At 42.2% G+C, this 20,494-nt stretch overlaps 2 protein-coding genes and 1 non-coding gene across 7 annotated transcripts in view; 1 reads left to right on the plus strand and 2 right to left on the minus strand.

Moving 5' to 3' along the window:
- Positions 1-5,227, plus strand: part of LOC115111570 (TBC1 domain family member 8-like) — a 29,411-nt gene extending 24,184 nt beyond the window's left edge. For 2 of the 4 annotated variants that reach the window (XM_065013895.1, XM_029637743.2), the window contains 10 exons: positions 132-249; positions 932-1,217; positions 1,344-1,485; positions 1,583-1,681; positions 1,774-1,842; positions 1,980-2,226; positions 2,760-2,825; positions 3,013-3,099; positions 3,171-3,298; positions 3,403-5,227. In XM_065013895.1, the coding sequence (XP_064869967.1) occupies positions 132-249; positions 932-1,217; positions 1,344-1,485; positions 1,583-1,681; positions 1,774-1,842; positions 1,980-2,226; positions 2,760-2,825; positions 3,013-3,099; positions 3,171-3,298; positions 3,403-3,879 (1,719 nt within the window). In that variant the 3' untranslated portion in view covers positions 3,880-5,227. The remainder of the gene's footprint in view (positions 1-131; positions 250-931; positions 1,218-1,343; positions 1,486-1,582; positions 1,682-1,773; positions 1,843-1,979; positions 2,227-2,759; positions 2,826-3,012; positions 3,100-3,170; positions 3,299-3,402) is intronic. The other 2 variants (XM_065013896.1, XM_029637752.2) reach the window with 1 other exon arrangement.
- A 3,780-nt stretch (positions 5,228-9,007) lies between these two features.
- rpl31 (ribosomal protein L31) lies at positions 9,008-20,200 on the minus strand. 2 transcript variants are annotated; one of them, XM_065013897.1, is made up of 5 exons: positions 20,156-20,200; positions 12,579-12,685; positions 10,306-10,431; positions 9,398-9,510; positions 9,008-9,075 (listed from the first exon to the last, which is right to left on the minus strand). In XM_065013897.1, exons 1-5 carry the CDS (start codon positions 20,183-20,185, stop codon positions 9,044-9,046), a joined length of 408 nt encoding a protein of 135 aa, XP_064869969.1. In that variant the 5' UTR covers positions 20,186-20,200; the 3' UTR covers positions 9,008-9,043. The 2 variants fall into 2 exon arrangements, with proteins under 2 accessions (XP_064869969.1, XP_029493662.1); XM_029637802.2 differs by lacking the exon at positions 20,156-20,200 and adding an exon at positions 16,115-16,214.
- LOC115116901 (small nucleolar RNA SNORA5) lies at positions 9,912-10,046 on the minus strand. Its single transcript, XR_003861617.1, has one exon. It is a non-coding gene; the product is annotated as a small nucleolar RNA SNORA5 (small nucleolar RNA).
- Positions 20,201-20,494: the final 294 nt, after the last annotated feature.

Raw genomic sequence — 20,494 nt, forward strand, 5'->3', positions numbered from 1 at the left:
AAGGTACCCACCACCATACAGTATGTCACAGTGTGTGCACATGTGTACAGTCAACTGTATAGTGTGTCCAGTGTCCATAACCATACAGTTACAGACAATATAACTGACTGTCTGCCTGTCTGTCTTTTTAGTCGATGAATATCCTGGCATCTGTGCTGCTGCTGTACACTAAAGAGGAGGAGGCCTTCTCACTGCTAGTGGCTGTGTGTGAGAGAATGCTACCTGACTACTTCAACCGCAGAGTCATAGGTGAGATGTCAAACTGACCTGTATAGGTTTACCACTGCTACTGCTACTACAGTACTTTTACTACAGCGATGGTTTGTTTACTTCAGCTAGTATTGTACATTAGAGAAGTACTATCAAAGACACAGCAGAGAGACTATTAGTACACACACATTTTCCTGTAGAGCTGTTCTGGTGTTTAGGTGATTTGAATATGGTTTCTTTGTGGCATGTTTATTCTGTCAGGGCTGTTTATCTGCCCCGCCTGCCATTTGAGCCAACAATATCCAAAGGCTTTCTTTAGCCATGTGAAGCGTGTGCTGTAACACAAGCTAATTTCCTCTGCTTTGTGTTGCTATTTATTTATGGCGCATATGAAATGCGTTCAAAGTCATTTCCTCTTCCTTTAACTGTTCTGTCTGAATGAGTGTCTGGCCTGTTCTGCTTTGAAAGGGCAGTTGTTTACTTATTCTCCTTAGAAAATAGATTGTTAATCTCCAGGCAACTTCCTGGCTCAAATAGTCTTTACAATATAACTTATCTGGGATATTTCACAATGAGTATACATCATGAGTATGCACCCATAGTATTTCCATTAGAAAAAAACCATTTCCTTCGATGGGATAAAAAATATGTTTTATTTTATACTTCTATGTGTGTGTTTATCTATAATATTGTAGATTTCCACTTGTGTTTGAGTTTGCAGGTGCTCAGGTGGACCAGTCAGTGTTTGAAGAGCTGATCCGGGATCGTCTTCCCGAGCTGGCCGAGCACATTCCCGACCTCTCCCCCCTCTCTTCCATCTCCCTGTCCTGGTTTCTCACCCTCTTCCTCAGCGTGCTTCCCTTCCGCAGCGCTGTCTGTGTGGTAGACTGCTTCTTCTTTCACGGCATCAAAGCCATCTTCCAGCTGGGGCTAGCTGTGCTGGATGCTAACGCTACGGCACTGTGTGCGAGTGCAGATGACAGCCAGGCACTCATGATCCTCACTGGGTAATGCTTGACGGAAACAAAAGCCTGCACACACAGGCACTCTGTAGACAAGATTGGCCAACCCTGATGTGTGGGATGTTAATAGTTAATCATGCCTTTTATTTTTACTCTTGGCTCTGTCTACAGTTTTCTGGACCAGGTGAAGTACGATGAGGATCCATCTCCCCCTACCCCTCACCCTCTCTCGTCTCAGAGTGGGGAGGAGGAGGGCAGACCGCCTGTTAAACAACACACCCTGATCACTGACCTCATCGCTGACTCCTATGAGGTAAGACGGCACTGCAATACTCCCTCCACACCACCAGAGGGTTGTAGTGACAGTGTGGAGCTGATCTTTGTTCTCGTTGTGTGTTCTGTCTTGTCAGAAATTTGGAGACCTGACGGTGAGACAAATAGAGAAGTTGCGATGCAGACACCGGATCCAGGTTCTCCAAGCACACGAGGACACCACCAAGGAGAATGCGGTGGTTCTCTCATTTCACATAAACAGTCACAAACCTTATGCTTTTCCTCTCCAAACTTCTCTGACCTTGCCCCTCCCTCTCTGTGTATTTAGCTCAGGGTGGTGACCCCAGATGTCTCTCTCTCCCCTGAAAACCTGGCTGATGTCTACGACCTCTTCAAGGTACTTCAGTTCAATTCAATACACCTTCATTTATCTCCCCAGGACCACTAATAAAGGCATTGCCAGAACACAATAATAACATCCTCTGCTTATAGTCCAACTGTACAACAACACTTCTGTTTCTGTTTGTCTTATAGACAGAGCACTTCATCAACCTGTACTGGGGCGATGGGGGCACCACATTGGCCCTCCAGCACCATGACCCAGGCCGGCCCTATGTAGAGCAGTACAGAGTGGACCGGGTCCAGTTTAAGAGCCTGTACATGCTGCTGGTTCCCTGGCTTTGTGGCTTTCATACTGACACCGTGGCCCACCGGACCTTCACACTACTGGACCAGGACAGAGACTCACTCATCACCTTCAGAGAGTTCGCTGGGTGGCTGGGTATGTGAGCGAGTGTTTGTGTGTGAAAGAGAAAGAGAGGGAGGGTGTGTGTCTAAAGGGAGGGAGAGTAAGTGAGTGCTTGAAGAGAGACTGTGTGTAATATGAGTTTGTGTGCGTGACTGTGCCTGCGAGTATATACAAAAACCAAGAAAACAAACACCAGGCTATCTCACATTCGAATTCCCTTGTAAGGCATATAAGTCATGAACATTGGAAACCTGCCCACTATGCTTTTATGGGCATCTGGAATTCAGCCCACAAAGCTTTTATGGGAATCAATATCCAGCCAAGGCTTTTAGGAGTAGATGTTGTGTACAGTACAGTGAGAACCACTGAAGTTGAGGAAGATCAAGATTATGTAAATTCACCTCTTAAACTCACACATCTGAAGGGCTCCCTCTGTGGCCCTCTATCATTCAGAATAAACACTAACCTAGAATTTACTGACAGTATAAGCACTAACCTTTCATTTATTGACACACATTGTGATTTAAGGCCAATGACATTTCTGTGTGTTTGTCTCTCCGTTTCAGATACGCTATACTTTGAGGAACTGAATGAAAAGGTCAGACTACTGTATCGTTTGCACATACCTCCAGGTGGGTCACATAGCCTTCCTGTGGTGTTGTGCTTCTCTTTCATGTACTTTAGTTGGACATGCTATTATCTTGAAATAACATGTGCACTTTGTGATAACTGCTGATGTAAAAAGGACCTTATAAAATATATTTGATTGATGAATTAACTAGAGATGAACATTATTCATAATGGGACTGTTTCCTGTAGCTCTGACTGAGAGTGAGGATGACCCATCTCCACTGAAGAGCCCTCAGCTGTCCACTACCAGACCACTCCATGTAGAGCTGCCCAATGGTAAGTATTCACACACTGTTCCAGATTCACATTTACAGCGCAGGTCTGTTTAGATTATCACGTTGATGTAGCTCCTGATGTGTGTGTTCATGTTGAAGGGGAGATGAGAGACTTTCAGGAACAGTTGAAACAGATGTTGAAAGACCTGGCTAAAGAGAAGGAGAAGGATGTGGAGCAACCTGTACCTCCAATGAACCAGGTACATACAATAAAACAATTAATTCAATCAGGGATCTATTAAACAAAGAGTCATTGAAAGGTACTAAGTAAGTCACAATAACCTTGTATTATTGTTTTCTACAGAGGGAGTTCATCCAGTTCTGTAAGACCCTCTACAGCATGTTCCATGGCAACCCAGACGAGAATGAGCTCTTTCAGGCCATCGCTACAGTGACCAGCCTGGTGCTGCAGATCGGCGAGGTCGGGCACCGCAGCCGCTGCACAGGGTCAGAGGTCAGCAGCGAGGGTGGGGCCGGGGACGAGATAGAGGACGATCACAGGGAGGGGAGTCAAGAAGACCATCCCGTCTTCAGCACCGAAGAAGAAGAAGAAGAAGAAGAAGGAGAGAGAAAGGAGGGGACCAGCAAGAGTTCAGGGTCTGAGAGTCAGAGCGAGTGGGCGGTCAGCTACGCTCAGATCCTGGCTTCTCTCCTCACAGAACAGCAGCTAGTCAACTTCTTTGAGAAACCGATGGACCTGTCAGCAAAGGTGGCTGAGGCAAAAGTGAAACAGTACCATGAAAGGGCTGGTCTGCTTATGCTCCAGCAAGGGACCAGCTGATTTCAACATGACCAACAGAACCTTGATGTGAGAACCACAATGTGACCCAATACTAGGCTTCCAATCTAGTTTCTTATCTAGCTGTCCAGGCACCTTTGTCCCCAATAAGTGTTGTCTGTGTCCTCCGTCTTAAAAGGATGAGTGGGTACCAAGAGTCCGTATGTGCCTATATTGAGTCGTTGGTCGAGCACAAAGGAGAAGTAATGTAGATGTGTAGGTCTTCCTCTCCTGATGTAGCCGTGAAGAAAGGTGTCCTTGTCTTTTGGGATCAACAACTGTCTGAAAGCAGGTTAACCAAAACCAAGACATGCATGATAATCAAGAGACTATATGATGCATCAGTCATAATCATATATACTACTGTGAGAACGTCACACACCATGCACTACACATAGCACCATGAAAAGGGTTATTTTTCGTTGCTCAGTATTTATACACACGTTTTCATTCTGCTTCATCCGGTCTATGAAATGGGAACAAACTCAAATGTGCCCAGTTTTAGTGACATTTTCCTTGACTTAACATTGGCTGCCTGGTTGGTGATACACTTGTTTGCCATATTGTTCAATCAAGTAGAGCAGACAAGTGTTCTTTTCTGCCCAAATATGTTATGCGTGTACGCCTGCAGTGTATCATTTTGGCAAGCTTTTTCATTTTCCTTTTTTTATATGTAGCCCAAGGAGTCAAGAACTATTAACTGCCAAATGTTTGTCATACAATAATGGACATTGGAATCTTGCTTTTATGTGCGACACATTAAAAATGTGCACCTATATATTTTGTCAAATCACATTCGTCACGGTTTACAGCAAGTATAAAAGGTGCAGTGAAATACTTGTGCTAGCTCCTCAACAATGCAGTACATTAATCAATAGTGTTTATCCTGTATTGATTGAATGATTTTGTTCTTTAAGAAGTCTTATTTTAGGTTTTCCAAAACTGTTTGAGCCTTATTATTCTACCAAGCATATTTCTTCATTCAAGCCTTAAGTCTAAGTGACCAGTATTATGTTATAGACTAAAGTCCTACACACTTTCTTAAGATCAGTTGATACTTAACAAACGGAACTGCTGTGCCTCAGATTTAGTTGAATAAGTCTTCTATATAGAGAACTTGATTTTTCCATTTCAAATCAGTGGTGGTGTTAAATTGAGGTTTTGGTTATTCCAGAACCAGTCTGATGCCTTCTAATTGCCTACAGATGCACCTTGATGTTATTCGTAGTGCACACTCACAACTTCACTTGATGTGCATTATCACAAATCAGGCCATTTATCACTTCTTTAACGTGTCTGCTGCAAAATATCAGACATGGTTTGTTTGTAAATCATTAAAAACAATGTTGCATCCTTGTCTTATTCAATGTATTGCATAGACCAGTGGTTCCCAAACTTTTTATAGTCCTTTATCCCTTCAAACATTCACTGAGGTAAAGTTGCTTTTATATTCACACATTCAGCCATTCAACAGACTAGGTATGATTTATTCTATAAATGTCTAGCATACTTTTACAACATTTGTTTTGAGGAAAGATTCCAGTTTTGATTTTATGGAAAAACATAACATCTATAAAATGCCATTTAAAGCTGTATAAATCAATAACGTTTTCCCCTGATTATGACAGAATCATCAAACTAGGTATGATTTATTCTATAAATGTCTAGCATACTTTTACAACCTTTCTTTTGAGGAAAGATTCCAGTTTGGATTTTATAGAAATACATAAAATGTCATTTAAAGCAGTATAAATCAATAACTAATTAAATAACACAAATGTCTTGTTAACAAACTATAGTTTTGGCAAGTCGGTTAGGACATCTACTTTGTGCATGACACAAGTAAGTTTTCCAACAATTGTTTACAGATTATTTCACTTATAATTCACTGTATCACAGTTCCAGTGGGTCAGAAGTTTACATACACTAAGTTGACTGTGCCTTTAAACAGCTTGGAAAATTCCAGAAAATTATGTCATGGCTTTAGAAGCTTCTGATAGGCTAGTTGACATAACTTGAATATATTGGAGGTGTACCTGTGGATGTATTTCAAGGCCTACCTTCAAACTCAATGCCTCTTTGCTTGACATCATGGGAAAATAAATACCAAAAAAATCAGCCAAGACCCCAGAAAAAAATTGTAGACCTACAAAAGTCTGGTTCATCCTTGGGAGCAATTTCCAAACGCCTGAAGGTACCACATTCATCTATACAAACAATAGTACGCAAGTATAAACACCGTGGGACCACGCAGCTGTCATACTGCTCAGGAAGGAGACTCGTTCTGTCGCCTAAAGATGAACGTACTTTGGTATGAAAAGTGCAAATCAATCCCAGAACAGCAGCAAAGGCCCTTGTGAAGATGCTGGAGGAAACAGGTACAAAAGTATCTATATCCACAGTAAAACGAGTCCTATATCGACATCACCTGAAAGGCCGCTCAGAAAGGAAGAAGCCACTGCTCAAAAACTGCCATAAAAAGCTAGACTACAGTTTGCAACTGCTCACGGGGACAAAATATCATACTTTTTGGAGAAATGTCCTCTGGTCTGATGAAACAAAAATAGAACTGTTTGGCCATAATGACCATCATTATGTTTGGAGGAAAAGGGGGGATGTTTGCAAGCCGAAGAACACCATCCCAACTGTGAAGCACGGGGTGGCAGCATCATGTTGTGGGGGTGCTTTACTGCAGGAGGGACTGGTGCACTTCACAAAATAGATGGCTTCATGAGGATGGAAAATTATGTGGATATATTGAAGCAACATCTCAAGACATGAGTCAGGAAGTTAAAGCTTGGTCGCAAATGAGTCTTCCAAATGGACAATGACCCAAAGTTTAGAGGTCGACTGATTAATCGGAATGGCCGATTTAATTAGGGCCGATTTCAAGTTTTCATAACAATCGGAAATCGGTATGTTTATTTTTTACACCTTTATTTAATCTTTATTTAACTAGGCAAGTCAGTTAAGAATGTGTTCTTACTTTCAATGACGGCCTAGGAACGGTGGGTTAACTGCCTCGTTCAGGGGCAGAAAGACAGATTTTCACCTTGTCAGCTCGGGGGATTCAATCTTGCAACCTTACAGTTAACTAGTCCAAAGCAATAACGACCTGCCTCTCTCTCAATGCACTCCACAAGGAGACTGCCTATTACACAAATGCAGTAAGCCAAGGTAAGTTGCTAGCTAGCATTAAACTTGTCTTATAAAAAACAATCAATCATAATCACTAGTTAACTACACATGGTTGATGATATTACTAGATATTATCTAGCGTGTCCTGTGTTGCATATAATCTGACTGAGCATACAAGCATCTAAGTATCTAACTGAGCGGTGGTAGGCAGAAGCAGGCTTGTAAACATTAATTCAAACAGCACTTTCGTGAGTTTTGCCAGCAGCTCTTCATTGTGCCTCAAGCATTGCGCTGTTTATGACTTCAAACATATCAACTCCCAAGATGAGGCTGGTGTGACCGAAGTGAAATGGCTGGCTAGTTCATGCGCTCTAATAGCGTTTCAAACTTCACTGCTCTGAGCCTTGGAGTGGTTGTTCCCCTTGCTCTCCATGGGTAACGCTGCTTCGATGTGGTGGCTGTTGTGTTGCTTGTTTGAGCCCAGGGAGGAGCGAGGAGAGGGACGGAGGATATACTGTTACACTGGCAATACTAAAGTGCCTAGAAGAACATCCAATAGTCAAAGGTTAATGAAATACAAATGGTATAGAGGGAAACAGTCCTATAATTCCTAAAACTACAACCTAAAACTTCTTACCTGGGAATATTGAAGACTCATGTTAATAAAAGGAACCACCAGCTTTCATATGTTCTTATGTTCTGAGCAAGGAACTGAAACGTTAGCTTTCTTACATAGCACATATTGCACTTTTGCGTTCTTCTCCAACACTTTGTTTTTGCATTATTTAAACCAAATTGAACATGTTTCATTATCTACTTGAGGCTAAATTGATTTATTATATTAAGTTAAAATAAGTGTTCATTCAGTATTGTTGTAATTGTCATTGTACAAATACATTTATTTGATTTAAATCAGCCGATTAATCGGTATCGGCGCTGAAAAATCATAATCGGTCGACCTCTACCTAAATTGTGGCAAAATGGCTTAAGTACAACAAAGTCAAGGTATTGGAGTGGCCATCACAAAGCTCTGACCTCAATCCTATAGAACATTTGTGGGCAGAACTGAAAGTGTGCGAGCAAGGAGGCCTACACACCTGACTCAGTTACACTAGCTCTGTCAGGAGGAATGGGCCAAAATTCACCCAACTTATTGCGGGAAGCTTGCGGAAGGCTACCCGAAACGTTTGACCCAAGTTAAACCATTTAAAGGCAATGCTACCAAATACTAATTGAGTGTATGCAAACTTCTGACCCACTGGGAATGTAATGAAAGAAATACAAGCTTAAATAAATCATTCTCTCTACTATTATTCTGACATTTCACATTCTTAAAATAAAGTGATCCTAACTGACCTAAGACAGGGTATTTTTACTAGGATTAAATGTCAGGCATTGTGAAAAACTTAATTTAAATGTATTTGGCTAAAACTTCCGACTTCAACTGTGTGTGTGTGTGTATATATAAATATATATAATGTTTTTATTTATTTATGTTAAATCACATTTTTATTTGGCGTACCCCCATACCCCAGTTTGGGAATACCTGGCATAGACTAATTCATCAAGGAGATTTGAAGACCCTCAAAAGCACATGCAATGCAGGTGAAGTAAACATGCGGCTCCAGAGTGGCCTAAGGCACTGCATCTCAGTGCTAGAGGCATCACTACAGACCCTGGTTTTATTCCAGGCTGTATGACGACCGTCCGTGATTGGGAGTCCCATAGGGCAGCGCACAATTGGCCCAGCATCGTCCAGGTTAGGGTTTGGTCGGGGAAGGCAGTCATTGAAAATAAGAATTTGTTCTTAACTGACATGCCTAGTTAAATAAAAAGGTTAAAAAATATATAAAACATGCATTTATATCCTTACACTAATCAGACACTTGCTCTAGATTAAAAAAAATATATATAATTTAATGCAATTGCTCCACCAATAATCCAAATTAGTGAGTGCATAAACTCCGATTGAAAATAATATCCAAGACTGTAGTTTATTTTATACATTTATTTCAACACCAGTGAATAATTAGTTCTCATCCACATTGACCGTCTGCAGACCTGTAGAGGAAAGAAAACAATCAGAATCAGTGACATCTTCAACAGGCAATTGAGGAACAGCACAGGACTAGCTCTGAGCTTTGGTTGGAGCATTTACAGGTCCTCCACTTTGTATTACCATTTGCATGCAGCTGATCTGAAAATAAGCCTGCCACAATTTGTTCATTAAGGTCACCCATGGGGGTATTTTGCACCCAGTGGGTGACATACAAGTATTGCTCATTTCATATACGCCAGATCACCAACCTCAGGAATGCAAGTACACTTGTGGATACTATTCAGCAGTGAGCACAGCACACAGCCAAGCAAATGTTGGACTTACCTTTGTATGTTGTGACAGGAACGTATGTGACGAGGGTGTACAGTTTGTTGGGAGAGTCCTCGTCTTCATTGCGTTTCCTTGACAGGCGCACGCGCATACGGTATGGGACATTCCTGAAATAACATACAAAAATATCAGTTAACATAGAGAAATGTGCTCAGTTTTAGTGCATGGCATTGTGGAAAACTTTACACGCCTCAACTTGTATTAATTGCGCCAACTCTACACCCATCGCCAAGCATAACAGGATATTACTTCGCTCTGAAGCCAGCACTGATGCTGGCTCGGTCAAAGTGGATATCCGCCCGGGCTAACTAGCCTCTACTCCTTGATATCAGAACAACACTGCATGAAGCAGATAGGACAGGGGTGAGTGTGTTTTTTCTGCTGAGAGAGGGATGGGGGGAGAGGGAAAAATAGAGATGAAATAGAGACTGGGAGAGAATCTGATTTTCAACTTTCAATTCAATTAGGCGTAATGGACAGACTATGTGCATCACTGAAATCAACCATCAATTGTCATTAGCACAAATTTATCCCCAACATTCATGGAAAATGAATGCGAGGCCCATGAACTAGTTTCACTATGGCAGCCATTTTGGCCAGTGCAGTCCATTGCAGAGGAAGCACTGAATTTGACAAGGCTGCACAAAAAATGTGGAATTCAATATAGTCCAGTTCATACTACGGTTAAGTGCATATCGTCCCAAAACTTATTTCACTTAAAGCATTAACCTGTAGTATACTGTACCCTCAACTCAGTGTCACTCAGATTTGCTAGGATGACAGTTTCAAGTATCAGTTTCGAAATATATCAGTCAGTCAATCAAGATAAGCTCATAACCTTTTCTGTACCAGTGACCAGCAGGCTAAGGCCTCTGTCGCAAGAAACACAAGCGTTTCCTTACCTCACACCCTTGGTCCATACAGCCTTGTTCAGGCGAGTGTCGATGCGTACATCAGGGGTTCCCATCTCCTTCATGGCGAACTTGCGGATCTCCTTGAGAGCACGAGGTGCCCTCCTCTTGAAGGACCTGACAGGATAGAGCAAGAAGCAACGTTAATTACATGCACAGGATTATCAGAGGTTGATAAAATCACATTTGTTAGAGCAAGCCATGTCTATTTTTCTAAGCAACATAACAACGGAAGCCCTTGTGAAAAGGACCCTTATTGCAGTTCCAAAATAAGCATCCAGCAATGGACAACACTACACAGCACCAGCTGCTTATCCACCTATGACGACCGTAGAAAGAAAAATAGTCACACTGGCACCTCACATTCTTTCCCATAAGCAACAGCACACTTCCAACATTCAGCATGTACAAAATCAAAAGTGTCAACTGCCTCTGATAATTTTACCTCCACCATTCCCTTTAATCCACTTCAGTGGGATAGCCCACCAAATTACCTTAGACCAGCCATCAAAGTAACAAAGAGCATAGGGGCGGCAGGGTAGCCTAGTGGTTAGAGCGTTGGACTAGTAACCGCAAGGTTGCAAGTTCAAACCCCCGAGCTGACATGGTACAAATCTGTCGTTCTGCCCCTGAACAGGAAACCCAGCCTAAAACCCCATACAGCAAGCAATGCAGGCTGTCATTGAAAATAAGAATTTGTTCTTAACTGACTTGCCTGGTTAAATAAAGGTAAAAAAATAATAATTACAAACAGAATTCTTCCTTCAAAGGAAAGGGCTGATTTCAAGGTTTTACTGCTAACCTACAAAGCATTACATGGGCTTGCTCCGACCAATGTTTCTTATTTGGTCCTGCCGTACATACCTACACGTACGCTACGGTCACAAGAAGCAGGACTCCTAATTGTCCCTAGAATTTCTAAGCAAACAGCTGGAGGCAGGGCTTTCTCCTATAGAGCTCCATTTTTATGGAATGGTCTGCCTACCCATGTGAGAGATGCAGACTAGGTCTCAACCTTTAAGTCTTTACTGAAGACTCATCTCTTCAGTGGGTCATATGATTGAGTGTAGTCTGGCCCAGGAGTGTGAAGGTGAACGGAAAGGCTCTGGAGCAACGAACCGCCCTTGCTGTCTCTGCTTGGCCGGTTCCCCTCTCTCCACTGGGATTCTCTGCCTCTAACCCTATTACACCAATAGATATCCCTCTAGTGGTGGTCACTGGCTTACTGGTGCTCTTCCATGCCGTCCCTAGGAGAGGTGCGTCACTCGAGTGGGTTGAGTCACTGACGTGATCTTCCCGTCTGGGCTGGTGCCCCCCCCCCTTGGGTTGTGCCGTGGCAGAGATCTTTGCGGGCTATACTCGGCCTTGTCTCAGGATGGTAAGTTGGTGGTTGAAGATATCCCTCTAGTGGTGGTGGCTGTGCTTTGGCGAAGTGGGTGGGGTTATATCCTTCCTGTTTGGCCCTGTCCAAGGGTATCATCGGAGGGGGCCACAGTGTCTCCTGACCCCTCCTGCATCAGCCTCCAGTATTTATGCTGCAGTAGTTTGTGTCGGGGGGCTAGGGTCAGTTTGTTATATCTGGAGTACTTCTCCTGTCTTATCTAGTGTCCTGTGTGAATTTAAGTATGCTCTCTAATTCTCTCTTTCTCGGAGGACTTGAGCCCTAGGATCATGCCTCAGGACTACCTGGCATGATGACTCCTTGCTGTCCCCAGACCACCTGGCCGTGCTGCTGCTCCAGTTTCAACTGTTCTGCCTGCCTGTTCACCGGACGTGCTACCTGTCCCACAACTGCTGTTTTCAACTCTCTAGAGAGAGCAGGAGCGGTAGAGATACTCTTAATGATCGGCTATGAAAAGCCAACTGACATTTACTCCTGAGGTGCTGACTTGCTGCACCCGACAATTACTGTGATTATTATTATTTGACCATGCTGGTAATTTATGAACATCTTGGCCATGTTCTGTTATAATCTCCACCCAGCACAGCCAGAAGAGGACTGGCTACCCCTCATAGCCTGATTCCCCTCTAGGTTTCTTCCTAGGTTTTGGCCTTTCTAGGGAGTTTTTCCTAGCCACCGTGCTTCTACACCTGCATTGCTTGCTGTATGGGGTTTTAGGCTGGGTTTCTGTACAGCACTGAGATATCAGCTGATGTAAGAAGGGCTATAGAAATACATCTGATTTGAAACCGTGTGTAGATCGCACACATCCATAACTCTATAGCAGCAGACTCAGTGCCATGCCCCCAGACAGTGTACTCACACGCCATGTATGCGCTTGTGGATGTTGACGGTGTACTCCCTGGTCACAACCTCGTTGATGGCAGAACGCCCCTTCTTTTTCTCACCGCCCTTCTTGTTTGGCGCCATCTAAGATATCACATAAAACATTGACTAACCTTTTGCTCATAACCAGAGACAAGACATGCAATCCTCAAGTGTCCACTTTATTCGGTTAAAAGGAGTGGCCCCCTACCAAGTCAGCACTGAGCTTAAAATGGAACTGACAACATTTTAGCAACATTAAATCTTATTAAAATCTGTTCATATAGACCATTGTAAATAAATAAATAAAATTGTAAAAACTGTCTAGTCCAGGGCCAGAGTCTACGCAGAGTGGTTCACCATGGACAACCAGAGATACAGTAGGCATTTTATACATCATTCACTTTGAACTAGACTGTGTGTTTACCAGCCGTTACAACAGTGTGACTTTAAGTCATTAGAACGCATTCGCCAAAAAATACACCTGAATGGATTTCTGCAAATATGTCCTCTTTCATATGGGAACTTTAGTCTTATTTATCAAACAACCCTGAAAAGGTATGCGCTCTCCCTCAGTTATGCACATCAACAAGATCAACAACTAATGCTAGCCAGAGCAAGATGAGCTAAAAACCCAACAAACAAACAGACAAAACCTCTCAAACTTAAGCTAGTTGGCCCTAAAAATTGCACTGATACACTACATCCTGACAACCTAACTGACTTGCCTAGTTAAATAAAGGTAAAATAAATAAATCATTCTGCAGCTTGCCTACAAACAAGCACCCAAGCTAAATTAATCAAGTTGGCTAGCTAGCTACTTCCAGGCACAAATTACATTTGAGAACACCGCACTGACCATCTTACTCGCCCTAGCAGAGCTGGTTAGCTAGTCTGTTTACATGTTATCCAGAGCATTCATGACTAACTATAAAATGTTTTGCCTACGTTTACCGACACCAGTCATTCAGCCGGTGTTGTTCCTTCCGTAAATTCATCAGTTATTCTACGCTCTGGTAGACTGGACACATTACATTTTTAACAACGCTTTTTTATATATAAAAAAAACTAGTTCATTGCATCCGCTGTGGAGTCCAGTTTCATACTATGACCATATTTCCCAGCTGCTTGCCGTCATTTAGAAGTAATCACAAAAAAGCAGGCCTAATTTTAGTTCTATTGAGCACCGTGACACCAACTTGCCTTCCGAATGTCCTATTCCCAGCTTATTTTGTTTATGTCACAATGCCTGCTTCACTATTCTTGGCAATGAGACCTGCTCACATCATTTATAGTTAAAATGTAAACAAAAAATTACTCATGAAATCTGGGGTGGCAGGTAGCTTAGTGGTTAGAGCGTTGGGCCAGTAACCGAAAGGTTGCCAGTAACCGAAAGGATTCACAGTAGAAATATGTCTTTCGGCCCCTGAACAAGGCAGTTAACTAGGCACTGTTCCTAGGCCGTCATTGTAAATAAGAAATTGTTCTTAACTGACTTGCCTAGTTAAATGAATACATTTTTATTTATTTATTTTTTACAAATCTTGAGGTCGTCCAATTGATTCCTATAGGGGAAATATAGACATGTCTGTCTATTTCACCAAATATCTCAATGTGTATATTTACATTTTTTTCAAGTCGGGCACCATTTTAAATCAGGAGAATCTTCTCTTTGTAATTATGTAAGTCTGGGTAGCGAGCTCGTTTTTCATCGAGCACTAAGCCAGAAATAATCATAAGTTCTCATTTTTTCTTTACTTTCTCATTATGCGCACAATCGAGGTGTGGATGTTCACTTTCTACACGAGTAGTTCCCCCCCCCCCCCCCCAGTTTCGTCAGAGGAACAGATTGTGGTAAAAGTAAAAAAGGTATATATTTTTTGTTCCATTTAGGCAAAATTAAATTCTAAGCATCACTCCAGTCAAAACAGGCTCTGATAACGTTCGATTCCATTCATTTGCCATGGGCTAGCGCTCTAGCTTAGCAAACGTTCTTTTCAGCCTTGGGTGAACGTTGACTCGTTCTATTGTCCAGCCTAGCTCTGGCACACTCGGGAGGAGAGTGATCTGAAATCGGAGTAATTAGCCAAAGTGAATTTGTGAACGCAAGAGCTATGCAAACTGTACAACAGTCGTTCAAGTTCTTGCTAGATAACCAAATTACACCTGCCACCGAAAAATGAGTGGAAAAGTCAGTCACTCACCCACTCCTCCAATGACATGACATCCTCCTAGCAGCTAGCGAATGATAGATACTCTAGCCCAATCAAATGACTACCCATACTATTTGCCCCCCCCACGCTGCTGCTACTATTGTGTTATTTATGCATAGCCACTTTAATAACTCTACCTACATGTACATATTACCTCAATACCGGTATTTACTGCTGCTCTTTAATTATTTGTTACTAATCTTGTTTTATTTGAGGTATTTTCTTCAAACTACATTGTTGGTTAAGGGCTTGTTAAGTAAGCATTTCACTGTAAGGTCTACACCGGTTGTATTCAGCGCATGTGACAAATACAAATTCATTTGGCAGATGTGATTATTGCCCTGCTAGTTTGATTGTATTGACAAGAACAGCCTTAGTTACATTCGTTCATTTTGGTCCAAAATAAGAGTAATTGAAACTGAAACAGTGCATCCCGAATGGAAGCAGCAAACAATTTACCAGGCCATCTGTGATTTACAACCCGATATTTCTTTGATCCACCAATAAATGTATTGGCGAATTATATTAATCATGAGTTGAACTGCGAGTATATTCAACAAACAATGCCTTCGTGTACGTGACGTCATGAAATGTTAAGTCAAATATAATCTATTTTTAAACCCTCTTATAAAGTTGGTTTTGTAACAAACTGTTAATTTGATAGTTGAATGGTATGATTGTCTGTTTTATATCGGCAAAATAGTTAGAAGGCTGTCAGTTCCACTTAAAGCCTGCTTTCATTGACATGAACGTAAACAATCCCACGTGAAGTTTCACTAGTGATAAATTAGAACGTTGTAGAAAATATATTTCATGGGTTTACAATGCCATTAACTTTCGCCATCTAGATAAATGTTTGTGGGGCATAAACAATGTATACATCATTTGGCATACATCTGGCTGCTGACGCCAGGCAATATAGCCGGCTAGCTAATGACACTGGTATAGTTCTGGACTGCTAGTTTAACTAGCGAGCTACAGCAATTGGTATCTGACTAACTTTACATCAGTGACAATGGACAGACAGACCTAAACAAATGACTAATACGCTTTACAACCGAGACATTTATGACACAATAGTTCCGCTTAGCTGACTACTGGTTGTAGACGTGCGGTTAGCAGAGACTGCTTAGTGACAAACGTTACACGCTTCTATTTAAAAACGCACAATTGATAATTTGGGAATATTCAACCACAATTTAATCGTTTAGGGAGTTTAGTGTTTCCTCTTGCAATTACGTAATTAAAACATTGGACTATATTAACACACGGTAAGGATGACGTTAGATAAATAACACGCATTTATGAAAGCAGTACTCACTCTACCCGAGAAATGTCGGAAAGGAAGTTGCAAAGACTTGTGGGTACTAAAAGGCAACGGAAAATGGTTCACATCCGGGTCGTTCTAAACGCACGAAAGAAATATTGGTGGATACAATTTCAATTTAAGTGCTTTATTGGTATGGGAAACATATGTTTACATTGCCAAAGCAAGATAAATAGAAACACTTAGTGAAATAAACAATACAAAATTAACTGTAAACATTACACTTACAAATTAATAAAGACGTTTCAAATGTATGTACAGAATGTACAAATGTACAGTGTTGTAATGATGTACAAATAGTTCATGTACAAAAGGGAAAATAAATAACAAATATAGGTTGTATTTACAACTGTGTAGCAAGGCTATACTCACTGAGTCTGTACGTAGTAAAAGATTTCCTTAAATTTGGGTCAGTCACAGTGGTCAGGTATGCTGCCACTGAGTACTCTCCATTTAGGGCCAAATAGCATTCAAGTTTGCTCGGTTTTTTGTAGATTCTTTCCAATGTGTCAAGTAATTATCTTTTTTTTTCTCATGATTTGGTTGGGTCTAATTGTGTTGCTGTCCTGGGGCCCCAGGACCAGTTTGCTTAGTGGGTTCTTCTCCAGGTTAATTTCTCTGTGGGTGATGGCTTTGTAATGGAAGGTTTGGGAATTGCTTCCTTTTGTGTGGTTGTATAATTTAACAATTATTTTCTGGATTTTGATAATTAGCGGATATCGGCCTAATTCTGCTCTGCATAGATTATTTGGTGTTTTATGTTGTACACAGAGGATACATCTCATTATTGTAACCCTTTCTTGAATATTCGATGAGGGTTGTTGACGTCAACCATCTGTATTTAATGGAAAGAGACGTTATGCTACTAGCCTCAGACATGAATATGCATAGCCATCTCAAGACTATGACTACGATATAAAGTGTTTTTTCTCAAACTTGCCAGGATGTCACTACTTCTACCAGTATACTTTTTATAACTTCAGCATCAAGAAATGTCAATTTGATCAAAATAAAACCCACGTAGCAAATAAGCCATTAATTTTTTTTGGTGACCAAATTCGACACTCCTTTAACATCCATACAAAAAAATCCTTGCTTGATCGGGGCAACAAAAACCGCCACCTACTGGAGGGCAACAGATTTTCCGCCGAGTTGGGCCTCTCGGTTCCTCTTCCTCTCTGTGTTTACTCAGGCAAATCAAATCAAATCAAATTTTATTTGTCACATACACATGGTTAGCAGATGTTAATGCGAGTGTAGCGAAATGCTTGTGCTTCTAGTAGAGTATATACATATGAGATGAGTATGTAGACAAAGTAAACAAAGTGGCATAGTTAAAGTGGCTAGTGACATAAGAATGCAGTCGATGATCTAGAGTACAGTATATACATATGCATATGAGATGAATAATGTAGGGTAAGTAACATTATATAAGGTAGCATTGTTTAAAGTGGCTAGTGATATATTTACATCATTTCCCATCAATTCCCATTATTAAAGTGGCTGGAGTTGGGTCAGTGTCAATGACAGTGTGTTGGCAGCAGCCACTCAATGTTAGTGGTGGCTGTTTAACAGTCTGATGGCCTTGAGATAGAAGCTGTTTTTCAGTCTCTCGGTCCCAGCTTTGATGCACCTGTACTGACCTCGCCTTCTGGATGATAGCGGGGTGAACAGGCAGTGGTTCGGGTGGTTGATGTCCTTGATGATCTTTATGGCCTTCCTGTAACATCGGGTGGTGTAGGTGTCCTGGAGGGCAGGTAGTTTGCCCCCGGTGATGCGTTGTGCAGACCTCACTACCCTCTGGAGAGCCTTACGGTTGAGGGCGGAGCAGTTGCCGTACCAGGCGGTGATACAGCCCGCCAGGATGCTCTCGATTGTGCATCTGTAGAAGTTTGTGAGTGCTTTTGGTGACAAGCCGAATTTCTTCAGCCTCCTGAGGTTGAAGAGGCGCTGCTGCGCCTTCTTCACGATGCTGTCTGTGTGAGTGGACCAATTCAGTTTGTCTGTGATGTGTATGCCGAGGAACTTAAAACTTGCTACCCTCTCTACTACTGTTCCATCGATGTGGATAGGGGGGTGTTCCCTCTGCTGTTTCCTGAAGTCCACAATCATCTCCTTAGTTTTGTTGACGTTGAGTGTGAGGTTATTTTCCTGACACCATACTCCGAGGGCCCTCACCTCCTCCCTGTAGGCCGTCTCTTCGTTGTTGGTAATCAAGCCTACCACTGTTGTGTCGTCCGCAAACTTGATGATTGAGTTGGAGGCGTGCGTGGCCACGCAGTCGTGGGTGAACAGGGAGTACAGGAGAGGGCTCAGAACGCACCCTTGTGGGGCCCCAGTGTTGAGGATCAGCGGGGAGGAGATGTTGTTGCCTACCCTCACCACCTGGGGGCGGCCCGTCAGGAAGTCCAGTACCCAGTTGCACAGGGCGGGGTCGAGACCCAGGGTCTCGAGCTTGATGACGAGCTTGGAGGGTACTATGGTGTTGAATGCCGAGCTGTAGTCGATGAACAGCATTCTCACATAGGTATTCCTCTTGTCCAGATGGGTTAGGGCAGTGTGCAGTGTGGTTGAGATTGCATCGTCTGTGGACCTATTTGGGCGGTAAGCAAATTGGAGTGGGTCTAGGGTGTCAGGTAGGGTGGAGGTGATATGGTCCTTGACTAGTCTCTCAAAGCACTTCATGATGACGGAAGTGAGTGCTACGGGGCGGTAGTCGTTTAGCTCAGTTACCTTAGCTTTCTTGGGAACAGGAACAATGGTGGCCCTCTTGAAGCATGTGGGAACAGCAGACTGGTATAGGGATTGATTGAATATGTCCGTAAACACACCGGCCTAATAATAATAATATAAATAATATCTATTATATTGACAAGATAGGGGAGTGACCGCTCTAACAATGTAAATACAACCGTTAATACATGTCCTCAAAACACATCATGTACACACTGGATTGGTCCACCCACACAGACAGCGGCGTGAAGAAATTCAGCTTGTCACCAAAAGCACTCACAAACTTCTACAGATGCACAATCGAGAGCATCCTGTCGGGCTGTATCACCGCCTGGTAGGGCAAATGCTCCGCCCACAACCGTAAGGCTCTCCAGAGGGTAGTGAGGACTGCACAACGCATCACTGGGGGCAAACTACCTGCCCTCCAGGACACCTACACCACCCGATGTCACAGGAAGGCCATAAAGATCATCAAGGACAACAACCACCCGAGCCACTGCCTGTTCACCCCGCTATCATCCAGAAGGCGAGGTCAGTACAGGTGCATTAAAGCAGGGACCGAGAGACTGAAAAACAGCTTCTATCTCAAGGCCATCAGACTGTTAAACAGCCACCACTAACATTGAGTGGCTGCTGCCAACACACTGACTCAACTCCAGCCACTTTAATAATGGGAATTGATGGAAACTGATGTAAAATATATCACTAGCCACTTTAAACAATGCTACTTCATATAATGTTTACATACCCTACATTACTCATCTCATATGTATATACTGTACTCTATATCATCTACTGCATCTTTATGTAATACATGTATCACTAGCCACTATACTATGCCACTTTGTTTACATACTCATCTCATATGTATATACTGTACTCGATACCATCTACTGCATCTTGCCTATGCCGTTCTGCACCATCACTCATTAATATATCTTTAAGTACATATTCTTAATCCCTTTACACTTGTATGTATAAGGTAGTAGTTTCGGAATTGTTAGGTTAGATTACTCGTTGGTTATTACTGCATTGTCGGAACTAGAAGCACAAGCATTTCGCTACACTCGCATTAACATCTGCTAACCATGTGTATGTGACAAATACATTTGATTTGATTTTCAATGATTGAAAGCAGGGAAGATCAGGTAGGACCATTCAAACCATGATACGCGTGCGCACAACAGGCACTAAGTAGTTTTTCTCAAAGTTGACAGAATGCCACATGCATGCATCCACTTATCAGTACATGTGTAACAGTCTAAGCATTACAAAACGTATAGTCGATCAAATCTGCCTCACGTAATTCGACACTCTCTCATAGACCTCCATACAAAAAAAGGCTTCCCTCACATGGACGCCTCTTCCTCTCTCTTTGTTCAGGCCGTTTAAAACATGGTCAGTTCCGGTCTACTTGACGGTGGCTCTCCCATAGAAACCAATGCGATAGAAACTGGGTCTGGTCTGCTTTGTTTATCGACTTGTATGTGAACAGGAAATAAAACAGCGAGTGGGATGTCTCGCTTCCTCTTCCGTCTCTGACACGAAATTATTTTTTTTGCAGTGCTTTTCCAAAACAATAAATCAATTACACCACATTTTTAAGTAATGTGTTATCTGTCATTTGTAGAAAATGTTTGT

This window comes from Oncorhynchus nerka, linkage group LG3 (assembly GCF_034236695.1).
Source record: "Oncorhynchus nerka isolate Pitt River linkage group LG3, Oner_Uvic_2.0, whole genome shotgun sequence".
Classification (NCBI taxonomy): Eukaryota; Metazoa; Chordata; class Actinopteri; order Salmoniformes; family Salmonidae; genus Oncorhynchus; species Oncorhynchus nerka.